The sequence below is a fragment of the Rattus norvegicus genome, chromosome 9 (assembly GCF_036323735.1).
Source record: "Rattus norvegicus strain BN/NHsdMcwi chromosome 9, GRCr8, whole genome shotgun sequence".
In the NCBI taxonomy this organism is placed as follows: Eukaryota; Metazoa; Chordata; class Mammalia; order Rodentia; family Muridae; genus Rattus; species Rattus norvegicus.
In genome coordinates, this window is record NC_086027.1 from 7,155,507 (window position 1) to 7,176,503 (window position 20,997).

Here is a 20,997-nt window from a genome sequence, read left to right on the forward strand (position 1 = left end):
TGCCCACGAACTTTCTGCGGTGGCAGCAACCAGGAAGATCCGCGCCGCCGTTTCCAGGAGCTTCAGTGCACCAGGGTTGCAGATGGCGTTTGGTGTTTTCCTCTGGCGTCCGAGATGTGTGTGCAGAGTGCAGTCTCTTCTGGTTTCCCAGGCGTGTCTGCCTCTCTGAAGGTTTAGCTCTCCCTCCCACCGGATTTGGGTGCAGAGAACTGTTTATCCGGTCTGTTTCCTTCAGGTTCCGGTGGTCTTGATTTTCTTTCTTTTCTGGCTAATTTGTCTAAAAGTCTGTCAGGACTATTAATTTTTTAAATGAAATAGTTCTTAATTTCACTTACTTTTAGCGTATTGCTTTTTTTGTTTATTTCTATCTTATTAGTTTGATCTCTGTGTTTGATTATTTCTTTCTGTCTGTACTTTTGGGGTAATGCTTCTGCTTGTTTTTTTTTAAAGTGTTCATGTGTATCATTAACTTATTAATATGAAATCATTCCAAGAGTTTTTGTGCAGACATGCAGAAAGTCAGAATGACCTAGATAGATAGTCTGCATGCTCTAAGAAAATCAGATGTCAGCCCAGAATACCTAGTAAAACTATCAAACATAATGAAAGGTTAAAGAAAAAACATTTCACAGTAGGGACAAATATCAGCAATTTCTCTCCACCAATTCATTTCTACACACGGCATTAGTTATAGACCAAAAGAAGGCACAATGAGTAAATAATCCCAAAACACGTAGGCAAAAGATGATTAAAAAGTGAGTCAGGAACACAAAAACAACAGGAATTAATAAATACTCCTTAATAATAACTGTTAATATTTTTAATTTCTTAATAAAAAGATACAGAATAAGAGATTTGATTAGAAAGCAGGATCCTGCTCCCTGGAAGAAGCACACTTGTCCATCAAGGACAGGTACCATCTTAGAGTTAAAGAATAGAGAAATGTACTCAAGGGAATGAGGACAAGAAGCAAGCAGGCTAACTACTTGATATCTGACAAATATACTTCCAACAAAAACTAATTAGAAGATATAAGGGAGGAAGCTAAATACTCATTAAAGGAAAAAACTACCAACAGGATGTTACAGTTTTAAACATTTCTGTACCAAATGTAAGGGCACCCCCTTTCATAATACAAACACTACCCTATCCAAAATTATATGTCGAGCATCACACAGGTATAGTGACTTCAGGACCTACTTCTAACCAATAAGCAGGTCACCCTGACAAAAGCTAAACAGAAAAACTCTGGAGTTAATTACATCATACATTGAATGGAGCTAATGGAACTCTTACAATGTTTTACCCAATCATTAAACATTAAATTTTATTTTGGCAGTTAATGACATTTTCTCCAAAACTAAACACAGTACTAGGAGAAAAAGTAAGTCTTCATGAACATAGGAAAATTGAAATAACATCTGACATCTCATCTTGTTAATGCAATTTTATAATTAACAGTTTCTTGTTTATCTTGGTTATCTTCCAAATACATGAGACAGAGACTATAAGGTTTATTTGATAAGCTTTACAGAACAATATCTGAGTAGTTATTAATCAATCTAATCCTCTAAGCTAATCTGGCTACCTCTCAGGGAAGATTCCCAAGATACTTGCATTTTAGTATTGATTTGGCTCTCTCTGCTCTGGGCACTTTTCCAGGTATTTCTCGGACTCTCTCTTTGTGTTGACGTTTCTTTAACCCCTTTATTTACTCCTTTCCACTCACTGGAATCGGAAGTCCACCCCTGTTCTCTCCCCTGCTCAGCCATTTGCTGATCAGTTTTCATTGACAAATCAGAGAATAAATGGGGAGCAAAATGTATATAACAGCGAGACAGGAGATATTGGAATAAGCATTACAACGCCATGTCTGGATTACAAGAAGTTACGGGAGCAGAGAAATCAACATTTGAATAATACAAGGCTAATCTTTATACAATGCACAAAACATTATGCCTATGCCATCAGACTACCATGTATTAAATATGGATATCAACAATAGATATATCAAAAATTATACAATCTCATGTATAAAAACTGGTTCAAAACAGAATCCAAGAAGGAAGTAAAAAAGCTTTAGAACTGAATGAAAATATGACATACCAAATCTGTGGGAAACAATGACAGTATATTTAGCAGGAAAGTTCTTAGGCTAATTAAATGGTACAATTTAAATGCATTATTTATATGATGTCCAAACTACACCCAAATGACGTTTTTATAAAAAAATAAGTAATGAAAATGTGGTAGAACACACTTCCAGCTTTTAGGAAGTGGAAGCATAGGAGGAGTTCAAGGCCAGGCTAAACTACATAGCCTCAGCTAAATGATCTTTGTCCACAAAAGGAAAAGACAAGTAGGGAAAAGACAGTAAAACCAAGGCCTTCAGATGATGGCTGAAGGAGAATGTAACAGGGAAAAGAGTCACAGAGATTCCAAGGTGTGGGTAAGGAAATATTTACTGAAGGGATGGGGTGTTGTTTCTAGTACAGGACTTTCCTCTTTATTCTGTATACTAGAATGGGGAAAAAACAGTTCACTATCTCTATTTGTAAATAATGTTTTATTTGAATACAGTCATGCCTACCTACTTAGTGTGATGTGACTGATTTCACAGTAAATAGACAACTTTGCAAAGTTACCATATGATTGATCAGTAAATCATAACATATTTTTCATATGCTGCTGCAAAAGATATACATCTGGTCTTTATTATTAAGATTAAAGTGTACCACAAAAACCATGTGCTAGAAACAATCATCCCACATTCATGCATGAATCCTATTTAGAAGGGTCCTTGAAAAGTAAATAGGATTGGGTGAGAATACATAAGGTAAGAACTAGAATATTTCCTGTTCTTCTCTGTGTGATACCTCTGCCTCAGAGGGCACAGGGTTCTCTATTCTTCACTTCTTGATAAATTACCTAGTCTAGGCTATTTTGTAATAGGAAGAGAAATCAAACTAAAACCCTGCTATGTAGAGGGTGCCACCACTGAAGGTTTTCAGGATAACCATGTTTACCAGCCAGTAAGTGCATCTGAATGGACAGAACCAAGGGAGCACATTGTCCTATTGCACATTCTTTTATCTTACCTGTCTCCAGAATTCCACTGTCTTTTAGAGAAGCAGGAGATAGGGCTATATACTCAACCCAGGAGTTTTGGGCCATTTCTCTTAAGATTTTGAGAGCAGTAACAACACATGCAGTACCAAGTTTTAAAAATCTTAAGATTTTTAACACTTCTTTCTTTGCACACTCCTCCATGTCTGATACAGTTCCTAGTAATCAACCAATATTTAATGAGTAAATGGCCATCATCACTAGTTACTAGAACAATATCAGTATTTCTTTCCATCTTTTTATAGAATTCAAAGCCTCCTATTACCTGTTCATAGAACCTTTTGGCTTTCTAACTAGAACATGTTTCCAGAAGCTACTAGCCATCACCAATATCCCCCTAAAGTCTCAAAAGACATAAGTGTAGTGCACTGTTCTCCTTCCCTTGAACAGAGGCCCTCAAGAAGAATGTTTCTGTCACTTTCCTCCCACATTGAGAATTAATTCAGCCTGCATGCTCTTTCCTCTAGAGGACAAAAGTCCAACCCTGATTTCAAACATATATGTGGCCAATACTATCAAAAGTAAACTTATTAATCATAATACAATATGGCAACACTGAGGAGTGATTTCCTGAAGAAAGCCACAGCATTCATGCCAAGATGTTCTTGTGTCTCCAGGATGGGGTCAAAGTGGGTGGATTCCTGTGCTGCCAGTTAACCTTGGATCAGGGAATTTACTAGTCTGAAGGAGGATCTTCAGAAGAGACTGTCAGAAAAGGAAGACGGTGCATCTGTTCTGCTTAACATCTTACAGACCCATACTGCTTGTGCTTAAACACTAACTGTAAGTAATTAAAGATAGCATATAGCACTGACTTTACTTAGTCCTTTAAATGAAATGCCATTAAACACTGAATAGAAAATATGCTGTTAGGCTGAAGAGATGGCTCAGCCATTAAAGGCTAGGCTAACAACCGAAAATGTAAGAAAATAGATTACACATTTTGAAAGATGAATGGGATTGTTGGCTCTTCAATTGACAAGGGCAAATTTCAAATGATGTTGGCTAACAAGAAAAATGTTATTTTTCTTTAAAAGAAGTTGTTTAGAGTAATTTTCTTTTATGTTTGAGTGCTTTACCTGTGTCCACAGAAGCCAGAAGAGGGCATGGGTCCTGTGATTGGATTTACCAATTCTTGTAAGCCATTTCAAGTGTGAAATAGTTGCATGCAGTGTATGACATCCCCAAAGAGACACCAGGACACAGGACTTTCTACTACAGGGTAATTAATTGGCTTGATGATCTTGTACAGGTGTTATACAGGTAACCACATCAGCTCTGATTCTTGCACCAGCTGTTTCATTTCCAGAAGTCAACATTTTATAGCTGTCCTCTATATCTGCTGGCTCATACACTCTTTTTCTATTTTGTGGAGTCGTTTCCATAGCAATTGGATAGTTCTTCTCTGAACTTGTGCTAAAATTCTGCAGTGAGTCCATCTGATCTTTGGCACTGGTTATTTGGGACATATATTATTTTTATTATTTTCTTCAGTCTCATCACTAATTTATGGATCTGTTTAGCTCACTTGTTTTTTATTGGTTTAATTTTGATATATCAAGTGTTTCTAGAAATTCATCTGTTTCTTTCAGACATTTCAGATTAGTGGAAAAGAGACTTTTAAAATAGGTTCTTATAATTTTCTTAATTACATTTATATGTTATAATATTTCCTTTTTCATTTCTCATTTTATTATTTGGGTCTGTAAAAACACACATGCACTTAGGCTTTCATTCAGGGCTTTCTATTTGTGAGTTTTTTTTACTTTTCTTAGATTAACATAGAGTTTGCCAAAATATATTCAAATATAACTTTTAATTTAATGGATTCTTTGGAAACTTTTTTGCTTCCATTTCATTAACTTTTGACCTCTTTTCATCTACTGGTTTGGGGTTTGGTTTGCTCAAGTCTTTTGGATGTATCATTACGTTATTGATTACTGATGTCTGGATTAGTTTTTCATTAAGCATTCAAAGCTGTAATATTTCATTGTGTTCAGATAGAATGCAGGAAGTTATTTCAATTTTCCTGTGTTTGTTGAAAGTTGCTTTTTGTTCTAATATATGGTGAATATTGGAGAGATTTCTTTGTCTCGTTGAGGAGAAAGTATAATTTTAATGTTTAGGTAGATGTGCTATAAGATATATTTTGTCCTTTTGCGTTATGATTTCATTCAGTTCCAATGTTTCTCTGTTTAGTTTGAGTCTGGACAACCTCTCAGTTTTTGATAATTGGGTACTAAAGTCATCCAATGTGATTGTGGTGATTAATCTGTAGATTTAGATCTAATAGACAGTATTTGTTTTATGAAATTGTGTTTAGTGCAGTTATGGTTATAAATATTTACAGATTTTCTTTTCTAGAGGCCCCTTACTTGATCAATGGGCTGTCAGGAGTGACTGAATATTTGAGGACTTTTACCATCTTTTCCCCTGGATTCTAGCTGCTTGTTTCAACTGTCGAAAGCTGTATACCATTTCTGTTCTCTCATTTATTGGCGTCTGGTTGGTGGCCCACAGTTTGTTGTGTGGTAGAGGAAGTAAATAGAGCTGTTGGAGGGGTGAGTGTCACTTTAGTTCATCACTGTGACCATGAAGGAATCAGTTGTAATCAATGCTCACTAAATACATATGCCAGGTTGTTAGAACCTATTGATTTATCTCCTTTACATTCACCCTCAATACATAGCTGTTCAATTAATGATATCACTCTGATATGGGATAAAGAGTCTAAAGTGACACTTTGAGTGTGAAAATAGTTGCATGCAGTGTAGGACATCTCCACACAGTTACTAGGACACAGGGACTTCTGCTACAGGGCAATTGTGACTTGCGAGTCAACAAAGAAAACCTCTTTTAGAAAGGAGGTGGTAGAAGACATATCAGCCATGGAGGAATTACAGTATCAAAAGATGAGTTAAGCTTTAATTTCCTGGCTAAAGCAAGTTTGGAAGTTGCCAGAAGATATCTAGTAAGCTCAGTTTGATCTGAGGTAGCCAAGAACAACATCAAGGAACATAATTTGCTTTCTTCATGCAAGTATGTATGTATGTGTATATATATATGTATGTATATATATATATATATATATATATCATGGGATGATGTGAGTATAAATAAATATATACATAGTTTCTTCGTCTAGACTTTTGTTCTGTCCTTTCTTCATATGTGTGTATCAATGAATATATTCTGGAAAGAAAGGGAAAAAGCCAGCATTTGTAACTATTTAGTCTGTGTTGGGTCTGTCTTTCTCTCTCTATTTCTTTTTAAATTTTATTTTTCTTGGATATTTTATGTATTTACATTCCAAAGGTTATCCCCTTTCCCTCTCTCCCATACCTCCTCCCCCTGCTTCTATGAGCATGCTCCCTCTCCTACCCACCCACTTCAACCTCAGAGCCCTGGTTCCATGTTTTTAATCTAACAGTACTGATTGGAGGTAATTAGCATGACTCACATTTTATAGATATAGAACAGAAATCTCTAAGAAGGTCCCACTGGGTACCTGAGACCATGTAGCCAGTATTTTAGTTTCTCCATTACTGAACCCAAGTCTGTTTACTTGCCAACAGAACAGGACCCAAGTAACTAAGACTAGCTCTTGTGGTAGAAGAAAAACAAAGATTCTTTAGACTCGTGTTTTGAAATGTCTTTTTAAACTCACTCAGGTTTTAAGCTTCTTTTTATCACAGTCAAGGGGAGATTGGGAATTAGTTTACTTAGTGAATCCTGGTGGTTAATAATTTTTTTAGTTTGGCACACCTTAGCATCACGAGTCTTAAAAGGTAAATGAGGTCATGTATGTAAGCCTCATGTGCCGGGTTTGAGTAACTTTATAAGGGCTGCACTCATCTAGGCACAGGGTGCTTTGAGCAAAAGGCTGAATGTGTCAGCTTTTGAGTTATTTTTCGTTTTGAACATAAGCATGGCTATACTCTTGTTTTTCCCAGTTTAAACTCTATCAGAGTAGAGAGGAAGAAGACCAAGTAGCATGGAAACTTTGCAACAAAGCCAGGGCCTGCACATAGTGGGGAACCAGGTGGTCTTAGAGAGGGAGGAGCAGTGTGTTTGCCTCTGTGCATTTCTCTAAACAGCCTTGAGTCTGAAAGTACTTAAGGTAGTGGAGATTTATAGACCAGTGATCACTAAACAGTGAGACTTACTTCCTCATTGGCCAGATGCCAAAGTTTGTTTCTTGTAGTCCTGACTCTGTTGATTAAAGCTCTAGCTGATCTCGTTGATTGCAGAGCATTTGAGATTGATTGCTAAAGGTTGGGTACATTTGGCATAGTAGAATTTGAGCCTCTGTGCTTGCCATATACCAGACATACTTTCTTCCTTCCTCTAAATGTACCTTTATACTCACCGAACACTGGGCAGTCCAGCTTTTAGATTGCTGACAACTAGAGTTTGAAGGTAAGAACACAGCTTATCTAAAACATTTGGCATAACTTGTTGGTGTATGTTCTTAGTTCTCAGACATACAGGTGCTAATGTGTAAGTGGTGTAACTCAAGTCAGAAAGATCCTAAGTCTTAAGAAACCTAAGAAAAATAATAATAAAAAAAATCTGAAGCTAACATTGGCTGTGTTCAACTTAGAAATTCATGCAGACACCTTTCCACAATACCATCTCTTTGTGCATACTGTACTTTTCCCTCACAAAGGCTCCCCTCCTGTCAGCCATCTACACTGCTCTGGCTATGACTATTTCTTCACCACACTGGACCCTCTTTCGTCTAAGTCTGTGGACACCATTCAAGCTAGGCCTATAAAAGGAACTGGACCAGGTCTCCTGCTTAGGGAAGTTACTTATATAAGCAAGTAACCATAGCACTGTGGCATAATATCTGGGAAGTTCTCATGTAAATTTAGATCCTCTTGCAGCTAAGGGTGGAGGACAGTTATGATTTCAAATCGTGTCTGGAGGACAGTGTGAGGACCTGTCTCAGAAAACAAGATGAAAGGTTAACTCTATGGAAAAGACTAGAGATTGTTTCACAAAGGAGGCCACAGGGACCTGGCCTCAGAGGACGAAAAGGAGCCTGCCTGGGAAAGTCTGTGTGTCTATCTGCCTTACTCTAAAAATAGCAGTGACCACAGCTGAGACCACCTATAAGTAGAAGCCCAAGGAAGCACTCTTTTTCTCTTCTAGCCTGCATGCTGTGGGCTGTCAGATGGCAGGTGTATTTCTACCTGTGTGCTCCTTGACCTTCTATGAGGTTATCAGAAGTAGAAAGTGTCATTCTCAGTATTTGATGTACCCAGTCTGCGAGGCACTGGTGCTCAGTAGCACAGGAAGCTGCTTTCAGTTCTTCCCCTGTGATCTCTGCTTCTGCTCAGCAGCAGAAGTGAGGTTTGTGCACACATCAACTCCAATTCTGGGAACACATTCAAACTTGAGAATCTGATTTCAGCTGGGTGTCTGTGGCTTTTGTATCACTGTAAGATAAGGCATTCAGAAACCTCTATTCCTCCCCAACATTGTCAAGCTGGGCATGGTGCACACTGGGCAAACCTTTACTACAGAACTACACATCAGCCCCCACCTGACTCACTGTACATACTTCCATGGCCTCACTCAGCCCTCAAATCTACCTTTATACCACACACACTCTATTAATGAGCTGGTCTCTGTCAACTGAAGATTTTCAGTCCTTACCTCAAGGTCATAATTTTAAACTTATTTAAATTCAGTTACTTGTTTGGTCAAGTAACAAAGAAACACTAAGACAAATGAATAATTTTCTTTATTTTCCAATGTTCAATGAAACAGCAGGTCTCTGAGCTTTAACTGATCATGCTATTCTGCTCAGTTTTAAAAAAAATTCCTACAAAAAAGTCCCAGATCAAGGTGTCTGTCAGTATGGTTTCTCAAGGCCTTTTCCTCTGTTTGCAGGCGGCCTTCTTTTACTATGTCCACACATGTTGTTCCCTGTGTACATCCCTTGGTATTTCTCTGTATGTCTAAATCTCTTCTAAGAAGAACCCTAGTATGATAGAATTGGAGCCTCATCTCAACTTAATGACATCTTCAGGGCCCTGTCTCAAACTGACACATTTTAAAGTAAGAAGATTAGAGCTCAACATGTGAATGTGGAGGCACACAGTTCAGTCCATCATATCCACCAATGCTTTTGCAATATTAGTTTATGCAAATAGTTTGCACTTGCTCACAAATTGAGCAGTTTAAAATGATGCAACAACATGTGGTAGTACGTATCTGGAATCGCAGCATTTTGGAGGCAGAGGCAGAGGCAGAGGCAGAGGCAGAGGCAGAGGCAGAGGCAGAGGCAGAGGCAGAGGCAGAGGCAGTGGCAGAGGCAGAGGCAGAGGCAGAGGCAGAGGCAGAGGCAGAGGCAGAGGCAGAGGCAGAGGCAGAGGCAGAGGCATAAGCATACTTGCAATTTTGTTTAGGAAAACAAAGGATGAATTAATTAACTCAAACTTTTTCCTTTATTCTTATTTTGTTTTGTGCCAGCCTAGGTCTGCTTCTGCCCTTGAGGTATCCAGGTACCATTGTGCACTGAGCAGGACTGAAAAGAACAAAGTTTATTCTGGTAGGTGGATTTCACAGGGTGTCAGTAGGAGTGAATGCAAAGGGATAAATAGCCTTCTTTAGTGATGGTTTTCAGTGAAATAGCTCTCTCTTATTGGGCTTATTAAGGGCTATATATACCTCGGTGAGTAGGTAGGAGTTTTCATACTGAGGGTATATTACTGGCTGGTGTTCATATGTTTGGAATGTTCATTTACCTGTGGAGGACTATTTGATTCCTGAACATATCCTTACAGGGAAAGAGGAAGGATAATCTGTAATTTTGCATGACTACCTCAAGGGTGGCAAAAATGGGGATCATAGGGTTTATGTGCACAGGGAATGCACACCCAGAGCAAGGAGGAAAACAGTCCTACTCCTGCTGGTATCAGGATGAGATTTTCAAGGCTTCGACACATCAACCTTACTCTTGCTCTGGATGGCTCCCTTGGTTGCATGGCATTCCAGACTCACAGGTTTAGTGCTTTGAAACAGTATTACTGTAACCTAGACTGGCCTCAAAGTCACACTCTTTCTGCTAGCTTCCCTCATATTGCTTGCCATCATACCCTACTGATTGTTTTAACTGTTTTTGGTCAGAAGTTTGAGCAGATTACAGCAGCTAGGTGAAATGAAGGTCTGCACACCAAGAGGCTTGGGGAAAACATCCCTCCTCAGTTCATCTGCTGAACATCAGCCTTCTGTTCTGTTGTGCAGGTGAAGGACTGAGGCTGCTGCCTCCAATTTACTCTCAGCTTCTAAAGGCCTTGAAATCTATTCCCTTTTGTCTATGAGCTGGTAGAGGGAACTGCGTCATCAATATACTTTGAGGACTCCCATATCCACCACCAAAGTTCTACTGGAGTTCAAAATGAGAATGTGTTTGGGAACTGTTATACTGAATACCAAAATTTATATTTGAAAAGGACACTGTAGACTTGCAGACTTGCACTCACATGTTGCTAATAGGGGAATGTGCTAGTGGAGATTTGTCTCTACAACCTCGTAGTTCTGGAAGCCATGTTAGGCTTCCTATCTTAATAGATATTTGGTCATTCAAAGATTTCTGGCAGGGTTGAAGACTGATTACACTCTCATAGCCTATCAGGCTGTTACCTCTGAAAATACATATTTTATTGGATAGTTATCAGATAGTATACAAGCTAGCCAAGATATAATATACATTTTAAGCCTTTCTTAAGCTGGAATGGATAACTAAATGTTCTGTTTAACTAAAAAAGTGATGGACTGGGTGTTGAGTATATCATATGCTTTATAAATTTCAGAATGGTAATAATTGTACTCAATTTATATATAAGTGAAAAGGCTTTTTAACTGGACAAAAAGGGGGAAATGTTCTGGTTTGCCCTGGAGTTATCTGTATTTTGATGCTAACTCCACTGCCCCAAGGACAGCTGCCTAGTCACGTACTCAGGAATCAGGTGACTTCACTAGAAACTTCTCCCCATTGAATTTGTAAAATACAGGTGAGGGGTAGATACAGGATAGAAGGAGGCCTGTCATTGGAGGAGAAGGAAGGATGGGTGGGAGAGAAGTTTGAAGGAAGAGGAGGAGACTGGAACAGAAAGGAGAAGAGAGCGAGAGAGAGAGACTCGCTGGCAGGACAATGGACACTGATGTAAAGATTTCGCTCTGTGTATTTACAGGTTGTTACTAATGTTCCTAAGGGATGGATGGTACTGGGATTTGTATGTTTAGGTGGGCAATTATATCTTAACAATTGGCTTGAAAGAGCATACCCCTGAACGGGGAGCCTCGTCTCTCGCTCCAATCATGGGGTGGGGTGCCACCAGGAATCACGAGTAGCCGGTCTTGATGTAACAGCAAGAGGTAGCTTTTATTAACGAGATCCCTATTAGCGGGATCCTGGGTCGATACGTATCTCACACAGGAGACAGAGGAATCGACCCCGAGCTTCCAAACTCGGGGGTTTATATAGGGGAGGTTAGGGACATTTGCGTGGTTACACATGATTGGTCATTTCAAATGGTGCACACTTACTTTCGGCTCGAAATTACAACAGCAAGGAGTACATGCTATCTAGCAGCTCAGCAGCTCGGGTAGGGTGGCTCATCTCACTCAGGGAGATGACTCACTTCTGGGGAGTGAAGGAAGGGGAGGGGGTGGCTACGGATGATCAGTGTCCTTGGAACTGGTAGCTGGTTTGGCAAGTCCTATCTCTGGCTCTCCCTCAGGCACGTCCGGCACTGCACATCCTGACTCTGACAATGAGTAACCTTTTTAAAACTCTATTTCTACAGGCTCAAAGAAAAAAAAAGAAAAGGACAAAAATACATTAAGTAATAACAATTTCTGTATTAGTTTTCTTTGTGAATATGGACTTATTGCATGAACATCTTAAATTTCACGCACACTTGTAACTTAGAAGCAATTTTTAAAGAAGTTTTATGAGATTAGTAGACAGATACTAGCTGAGGTCTTTATCAAACCATTGATTTAGAATCTTGTAAGCCTTCTTATATTTAGAGGAATGATTATTACTTATGCTAAACCTGTGATGTGAATTAAAAGGGAAGGACCTAACATGGAAGGTATGTTAGAAATGTCAGTGCTCCAAACTAAGTGCGTGAGCTTACACTTGCCACTTCAGAACCAAGGAGACTGGAGCAGGAGGATTGTACATTCAAGGCTACAGAGGGAGCTATGGGCAATCCTGTGATATGTAGAGACCCTATCTACTCTTACCTTAAAAGAAAAGAAAGGAAGGGGAGATGGCAATACTCTATCTTCCTCTGCTGAAGCTGACTATATCACATCTCAGAGTTTTATGGGAAGTACACCCTCTCTGCTATACTACAACTATAGCTGCTGCTTATATTGGAAATGTTTTCAAGTAAAACCGGGTCTTCATTTTCTAAAAGCACTGCATCCATTCCAGAGAACTCAACTTTCTCTGGGAACCTGTCATCCTGATATTTGGTCTGGCCAGCCTGGACAGTTTTTGTTTCTCTCATTCACTGTAGTTTTCTTTACACAATTACTAGCAATTATTCACGGTTACACTTTCCATAAATATTCTTTCCCTCTAATGTTCTAGGCTTCAAATTATATAAGAACTAAAAACGAGTTGCTTATAATAAATATAATAGTGGTACTCACTACTGTAGCAGTCACTGAACATTACCTTGCTATGCCTCTGAGCAGCAGTGGTAGATGTGCTTTGAAACTACAATAGCCACTTACTCTTGAGTATTAGAAGATCATTCATCCCTCCTATTCATATATTTGTAAGTTTCTAGGTATAGCAACCAACCACAAACAGTGGAACAATGTGTCTCTCTCTGAAAAAAAGACATAAAGTAGACTGTAAGTACATGAGAAGATATTCATTATTAGTCATGAAGGAAAAGCAAAACAAATCTATTGGGATGGAGATTTAAGGGAGATACATGTCAGTGATTAGAGAGTACTATATACTACTGGTAGACTTCTTAAATGATACAGCCACTGTAGGAAAGTTCTATGACAATTTCTCAAAAATGAGAACATACTATTTTGCATATCTGCATTGAGTTATGAACCCAAAAATATGAATGTAGAAGCTTAGGTATTGTGCATTGTTTATAGTACAATAGTTGAAAGGAGGCACTCCAAGTTCCCGTGGACAAGGAAATGGATAAACAAACCACACTACAAGCAGGCATGCAATAAAAGTTAGCATTAATTGGGAAGAAAATCTGATGGCATGCCACAATACAGCCGATCCTTAAGAATATTCAACTAAGTAAAATAGCTATTCACAAGAAGACAAAATGAACTTACTCTAAAGCATCTAGAGTTTAAGGAGATAAAAAGGAAAATAGTGGTAGCCTGGCACTGAGATTTAGCAGTAGTGGGCTCCTAGCTTCCATCTAGAAAAGTAAAATATTTTCAGGAGATGGAAGGTGATGGTAGACATAGAACAGCAGGAATATTATTAATGCCACTGAGCCATCCACTTATGATACTTAAGAGTCATTTTCATGTTGTGTATGCTTTATCACAGTACTTTAAGAATTCCATTCTGGGCCCCCACCAGCTCACTGCTCCCAAACCCCATGGGAGCGAGAGCTCACCGCCTGGACAGGTGGGCATTCCTGAGACTGCAGAGCGGAAGAGACCACCAACAGTGCGCACACCTGCCCATATCCCTGGCACAAGAGAAAACTGTATACGGCCTCTGGGTTCCTGGAAATAAGCGCACAGGAGCAGCAGGTCCCCTGCCTCTGAGACACCACCAGAACCTGAAGGGACCGACCAGATAAACAGTTCTCCGCACCCAAATCTCATGGGAGGGAGAGCTAAATCTTCAGAAAGGCAGACACGCGTGGGAAACCTGAGGAGACTACACTCTGCTCACATTACAGATTCCAGAGGAAAAAACAAACGCCATCTGGAACCCTGGTGCATGGAAGCTCCCGGAAAGGGCTGTGCAGATAATCCTGGTTGCTGTCCCCCCGGAGAGCTCATAAGCAACACCCCATGAGCAAACTTGAGCCTCAGGACCACAGGTAAGACAAACCTTCCTGCTCCAAGCGACGTGCCTGGTGGACTCAAGACACAGGGCACAGGAATAGCTGAAGACCTGTAGATAGGAAAAACTACACGTCCGAAATCAGAACACTCTGTTCCCATAACTGGCTGAAAGAAAAAAAGGAAAACAGGTCTACAGCACTCCTGATACACAGGTTTATAGGACAGTCTAGCCACTGTCAGAAATAGCAGAACAAAGTAACACTAGAGATAATCTGATGGCGAGAGGCAAGCGCAGGAATCCAAGCAACAGAAACGAAGAATACATGGCATCATCAGAGCCCAATTCTCCCACCAAAACAAACACGGAATATGCAAACACACCAGAAAAGCAAGATCTAGTTTCAAAATCATATTTGATCATGATGCTGGAGGACTTCAAGAAAGACGTGAAGAACTCCCTTAGAGAAACACAGGAAAACATAAATAAACAAGTAGAAGCCTAAGAGAGGAATCACAAAAATCCCTGAAAGAATTCCAGGAAAACACAATCAAACAGTTGAAGGAATTAAAAATGGAAATAGAAGCAAACAAGAAAGAACACATAGAAACATCCCCAGATATAGAAAACCAAAAGAAGAGACAAGGAGCCGTAGATACAAGCTTCACCAACAGAATAAAAGAGATAGAAGAGAGAATCTCAGGAGCAGAAGATTCCATAGAAATCATCGACTCAACTGTCAAAGATAATGTAAAGCGGAAAAAGCTACTGGTCCAAAACATACAGGGAATCCAGGACTCAATGAGAAGATAAAATCTAAGGATAATAGGTATAGAAGAGAGTGAAGACTCCCAGCTCAAAGGAACAGTAAATATCTTCAACAAAATCATAGAAGAAATCTTCCCTAACCTAAAAAAAGAGATACCCATAGGCATACAAGAAGCCTACAGAACTCCAAATAGATTGGACCAGAAAAGAAACACCTCCCGTCACATAATAGTCAAAACACCAAACGCACAAAATAAAGAAAGAATATTAAAAGCAGTAAGGGGAAAAGGTCAAGTAACATATAAAGGCAGACCTATCAGAATCACACCAGACTTTTCGCTAGAAACTATGAAAGCCAGAAGATCCTGAACAGATGTCATACAGACCCTAAGAGAACACAAATGCCAGCCCAGGTTACTGTATCCTGCAAAACTCTCAATTAACATAGATGGATAAACCAAGATATTCCATGACAAAACCAAATTTAAACAATATCTTTATACAAATCCAGCACTATAAAGGGTAATAAATGGTAAAGCCCAACATAAGGAGGCAAGCTACACCCTAGAAGAAGCAAGAAACTAATCGTCTTGGCAACAAAACAAAGAGAAGAAAAGCACAACAACATAACCTCACATCCAAATATGAATGTAACAGGAAGCAATAATCACTATTCCTTAATATCTCTCAACATCAATGGCCTCAACTCCCCAATAAAAAGACATAGATTAACAAACTGGATACACAACGAGGACCCTGCATTCTACTGCCTACAGGAAACACACCTCCGAGAAAAACACAGACACCACCTCAGAGTGAAAGGCTCAAAACAACTTGCCAAGCAAATGGTCAGAAGAAGCAAGCTGGAGTAGCCGGATGTAGATCTCTCCTGAGAGACACAGCCAGAATACAGCAAATACAGAGGCGAATGCCAGCAGCAAACTACTGAACTGAGAACAGAACCCCCGTTGAAGGAATCAGAGAAAGAACTGGAAGAGCCTGAAGGGGCTCGAGACCCCATATGAACAACAATGCCAAGCAACCAGAGCTTCTAGGGACTAAGCCACTACCTAAAGTCTATATATGGACTGACCCTGGACTCTGACCTCATAGGTAGCATTGAATATCCTAGTAAGATCACCAGTGTAAGGGGAAGCCCTGGGTCCTGCTAAGATTGAATCCCAGTGAACTAGATTGTTGGGGGGAGGGCGGCAATGGGGGGAGATTGGGGAGGGGAACACCCATAAAGAAAGGGAGGGGGAGTTTCCTTGCTAAACATAATCCCTTATGTTGGCCCGTAAACCAGGAAAGGGAATAAGACTGGAACTGTAAATAATACTCAAGTTAATAAAAAAAAAAGAGAAAGAAAAAAGAATTCCATTCTGATCTTTTCTCACAGGAACTAAACCTTCTTCCCTGAGACATCATGGCCCTGGCCCCAGAATTGAGCAGACAGACAAAACTGAAAGAGGTCGCAGGGATCCCACTGCGGGATTCAACTGTCGACAACTGGAGTCAGATTCAGACCTTCAAGGCGAAGCCAGATGACCTCCTCATCTGTACTTACCCTAAATCAGGTAACCTGGTAGAGTAGTAGCCCCAGCCTCATCCTCTGAGCTATCTGAACTCCTCACCTAAGTTAGAACTACCTACAGTTAGAAGCTGGCTCTTTTTGTCCCACAATGGGTGCTACTTCACATGTCTTATCCCTGGGATCTTGAAGCTTAGTCTGTACCATTCATTTTTCTTGGGAAGAGGTGAGATTTGTCTCTACTTTTTTACCTTTCCCAGAGATCCAAAGTATTTCTTCTATAGCTAACAAGATCCTGGTTAGAACAGAAGGTAAAGCCAACATCTGCATCCACACCCCTTCATTAGTATATTTGAAGAATAATCTTCTAACTCAATCTTTATGGTCTTCCCAGGGACAACATGGATTCAAGAAATTGTCAACATGATTGAGCAGAATGGGGATGTAGAGAAGTGCCAGAGAACCATCATTCAACACCGACACCCTTTTATTGAGTGGGCTCGGCCACCCCAGCCTTCAGGTAAGAGACCCTGATTCCATATATGTTCCTCTTCTGTCTAATCTCTGTCCTTGTCCCTTCATCTTCTCTTTCTTTCCTATCCTGTCTCTCTCCCTCCCCCTATTTGCCATTTGGAACAGCATCATGCTGTATATTAGTCCGGCTTTGAACTCACTGAGATTCTCCTGCTTCTGCCTCCTGAGTGTTGGGTTAAATGTATATGCTACCCTTTCCAGATCCATTTCTTTTCTGTATTTCTACCAAATGTGAATCAGCAAGGAAGATAGATGCATATGAAGGCAAAATTCTGCCTAATGTTCTCATTATACCTTTGCTCTGGTCATGTGTAACTGCAGAATAGAGGAAGGAACAGAAATCTACTCATCAGCAGCTCACAGCCATCTGCATTCAGTACTTTACTTTCATAACCAAGTGGTTTCTGGACAGTGTCTTATGATTCAAAACACACACACACACGCACACACACACATACACACAAACAGAAACACAAACACATGCATGCACACACACATATACACACATACACATATAAACATGTGCACACATACACACACATACACACATGCACACACATATGCATGCATATAAATACACACACATACACATGTACATACATACATATGCACACACACACACACACACACGAGGAGGCAATTACTTTGTTCAATTGAAAAGCTATTTTTCACGTAACTTTAACTGAACATTTTTCTTTTCATACATAGTTTCTAGTCTTGAGATTTCCTTGCTAAACATAATCCCTTATTGTTGTGAAATCAACTTTATCAAATTTTTAGTTCAAGAGCAGTGTGTGGCCAGACTCTTCACCAAAATATAATATAATAACCTCCAGCCCATCTCTCCATAGAGCAGTTCTGCGACCTCATGAGTGGGCCTCCACACTCTACTCTTTTTTTGGCACTGTGCTCTTCCAAAATTTCCCCAGAATTGTCTGTGAAGCTTTGCTTACAGCATTTTAGGGCTTTTAAGCTCAAATTTCAGGACACATTATAAATCTGTCATGAAGCTCATCACATTGAGTCTATAGTTAGGAGCACAGACAGATGCTAATGTTTTGCTCACCTTTTTCTATTTAGTTTAATTTCCCATTGGGCTGCCAATCTGTGGGTGAACCTTTCTGGAAACCGTATTATGGATATACACACCCAGAGATACAGTTCATAGTCCAGTCAAGTTGACAATGGAAAGTAAGCATTATACCTTGTCACCTTCCAGACCTCATATCATAGAAGTAAGGTGGAACGCAAGTTTACAGCATGCCCTCCCGCTGTATGTTTATAGTTAAATGCCACTTATTATCAGTCACAATTCTAGTTTTTTAAAAGTATCTCTGCTCCTTGTTTGACATGTTTTCAGATTATTCATATAAGAGAATCTTTACCATTTTCTGTGGATCACAGTCCAGATTCAAATGTGCCACCTAACAGAATGATTTCATGCATCTTTGAAGCAATGCAGGACTAATTCTCTAACTTCTCCACTGCCATTATTTGAATAGCCTGATTGCTAGATTAAAGGAAAGACCTTAGGGACAGTCTGCAATATCTTTATTTCATCTTACCCCATTTTAACTCAATGATTCACAGAGAAAGTCCCTACAAGGTTTGTAAATAGAAGTGCAGAAATTACAAATCATGTATCAGAAAGGATGTAATAGAAGAAACATCACTGCACATAACCAGAGAGAAGTTTTTGATATGGCTGGAAGGGAGGTGAAAATAGTCTGCTCACTGTTTCTTATCAGCTCTGGCTCAATAGGACAAATTTGGTTATTCTTGGCTTCCAGGTCATTATCCTCAAAATGATAGAGTGAATTCCTTGAGGTTCCAATAAGAGACTTCAGGTTTGGGTGTTGAGAGGGACACTAAGAGGAGTTTCCTTAGAGATGTAAGTCTTGTTAGGAGAATTGTTAACCCCATGGTCATACAGATAGCAGCATGAAAGAGCACTGATGAGAATCCAAGCAACATGGTAAAATATGGGATGTCCATTCTTATAGGTCTCAGAGGAATTGGGGGGTTTCATGAACTCAGGCTGACTAATTCCTCTACAGAAAGAAAAGGAGGAGGAGGAGGAGAAAGGGGGAGGAGGAGGAAGAAAGGGGAGAAGGCAGAGAAGGAGGAGGAGGAGGAGGAGGAGGAGGAGGAGGAGGAGGAGGAGGAGGAGGAGTAATCTCAAGGTAGGAATGTACAACTCCAGTGATGTGTGTGGGACACATCTATTGAAGTTGAACATGCTACACAGGTGTGGGATGTGTTGTCATTAGTGGCTTTCTGTTCTCCTTGGGTCTGGTAGTTTGGGCATCTAAATTTTCTTAAAGAAGGAAGAATAGAGTCTTTCTTCCTCCTATAATTTGAGAACCAAGTGAATCTCTTAGTCTATAGATTTTAGACAAGGACATATACGTTCCTAGTGCTGGGTCGCTATTTCCTTTATAGAAAGTACAGGCTGTGCCTGTGGTGTGTGTGTGTGCTGAGGAACAGTCCTGTTTGGATTTTCTTAATAACACATACTTATCGAAGCCTCCATCCCATTTTCTACAAACTGACAGTAAATTCACTCGAAGGGAGCATCCAGGTCTTAAGCTATGTAAGCCTACAAACACGAAAGCAAAACCAATAATCCTTCTTCCACCACCCCCAATCCCCAAGGCAAAAATACGAGAATCCCTGTGTGGATGCTGGATTCCCTGAGCAGCACCTGGAGTGGATATTCTCATGTGCTGAGCATACTGTGCAATCATCTCCTGAATTGTGTTACAGGTGTGGACAAAGCCAATGCGATGCCAGCTCCAAGGATACTAAGGACCCATCTTCCCACTCAGCTGCTGCCACCGTCTTTCTGGACAAACAACTGTAAGGTAAGACAGTAGCAGTTCCTATCGGGACTGGAGCAGGGAGCCCAGAGCCTCAGGCCTTCACAGCCTGAGTGAGTATAGCTTCCTTAGCAGTACGCTGTACCTCTGAGACCTCATACTGTGCAGTAAAGTCAAACACCATGCTAGATTTAGTAGAGTGGTTCCCCAGAGGCTTTCAAATGTGATGTGAAGGCCGAGGGCAGACTGAGGTACTGGGGATCATGTGTTCTTCAGTGAAGCAGACTGGGAGTGGGGAACGGGAACCATAGGCTGTAGGCTATAGGAGGGCTTATGGAGTGGAGCACAAAGAAGACTGAGCAGATCAAGTGCAAAGGACTGATGTTCAAAGGGTAAATCCCAGTGGAGCTGCAAAGGAGGCTTGGATGGAGCCTCAGAAGACTCCAGGCTGCTTTCACTCTTTCTAGGATTATGTCATGTGTCCCAGTGTCTTGTCTATTGTGTTCCTGACACATTGAGGGTGTTGGACCATGGTAGGAGTATACCATAGGTATACCAAGGAGTATGCCAAGGGTACAGTAATCGTGCAGTGAGTGGAGCTGAAATTCAAGGATGAGTCAATGGCTTTTCTAAGAATTATCTTTTTCTTTTTTAAATGGAAATAGTGAAAGAAAGATAAAAAGGGACTAGAGAAATGGGCTCAGTGCTTAAGTGTATTGACTGTTCTTCCAGAGGACAAAGGTTCAGATACTAGCTCACAACTGTCTGTAACTTCAGTACTAGGGGATATGATGCCCTCTTCTGGTTTGTATGGGTACTGCTTGCACATGGGTCATGATCATACAAGCAGGCAATGCATCAATATAAATAAAACCATCACATAATTTAAGCTTTAAGGATTGTTTTGAAAGGACTAAAGTATTTATAGATAGCAGAAATATTGGTGGAGTTCCTACAATCAAATGACTTGTATTGTCCGTAACGGTGGGTGACGAGTGCCAATTCTATTCCTGGCATTACTGAGACCAGCTATCATAAAATCACTGAGGAATACCTCTTGATATTATCTGAGATCAAATAAGCTGAGGAAATTCCCAAGTTACAAAAAAATAAAACAAATAAAATTAAGAAAAGCATAATTATCATGGACCTGTGCAGTGGTATTTGATCCCCTGGATAATTCA

General features: G+C 40.0%; 1 protein-coding gene across 7 annotated transcripts in view; it reads left to right on the forward strand.

The window, feature by feature from the left end:
* The first annotated feature begins 3,782 nt into the window (after positions 1-3,782).
* Positions 3,783-20,997, forward strand: part of LOC134480322 (sulfotransferase 1C2A-like) — a 31,115-nt gene continuing 13,900 nt past the window's right edge. The window contains exons 1-5 of one of the 7 annotated variants that reach the window (XM_063267841.1): positions 3,783-3,909; positions 13,694-14,198; positions 16,329-16,506; positions 16,855-16,980; positions 19,761-19,858. In XM_063267841.1, coding sequence (XP_063123911.1) covers positions 16,356-16,506; positions 16,855-16,980; positions 19,761-19,858 — 375 coding nt within the window. In that variant the 5' untranslated portion in view covers positions 3,783-3,909; positions 13,694-14,198; positions 16,329-16,355. Of the gene's footprint in view, positions 3,910-9,367; positions 9,689-9,714; positions 10,384-13,693; positions 14,199-16,328; positions 16,507-16,854; positions 16,981-19,760; positions 19,859-20,997 lie in introns of those variants that run through there. The other 6 variants (XM_063267837.1, XM_063267840.1, XM_063267836.1 and 3 more) reach the window with 6 other exon arrangements.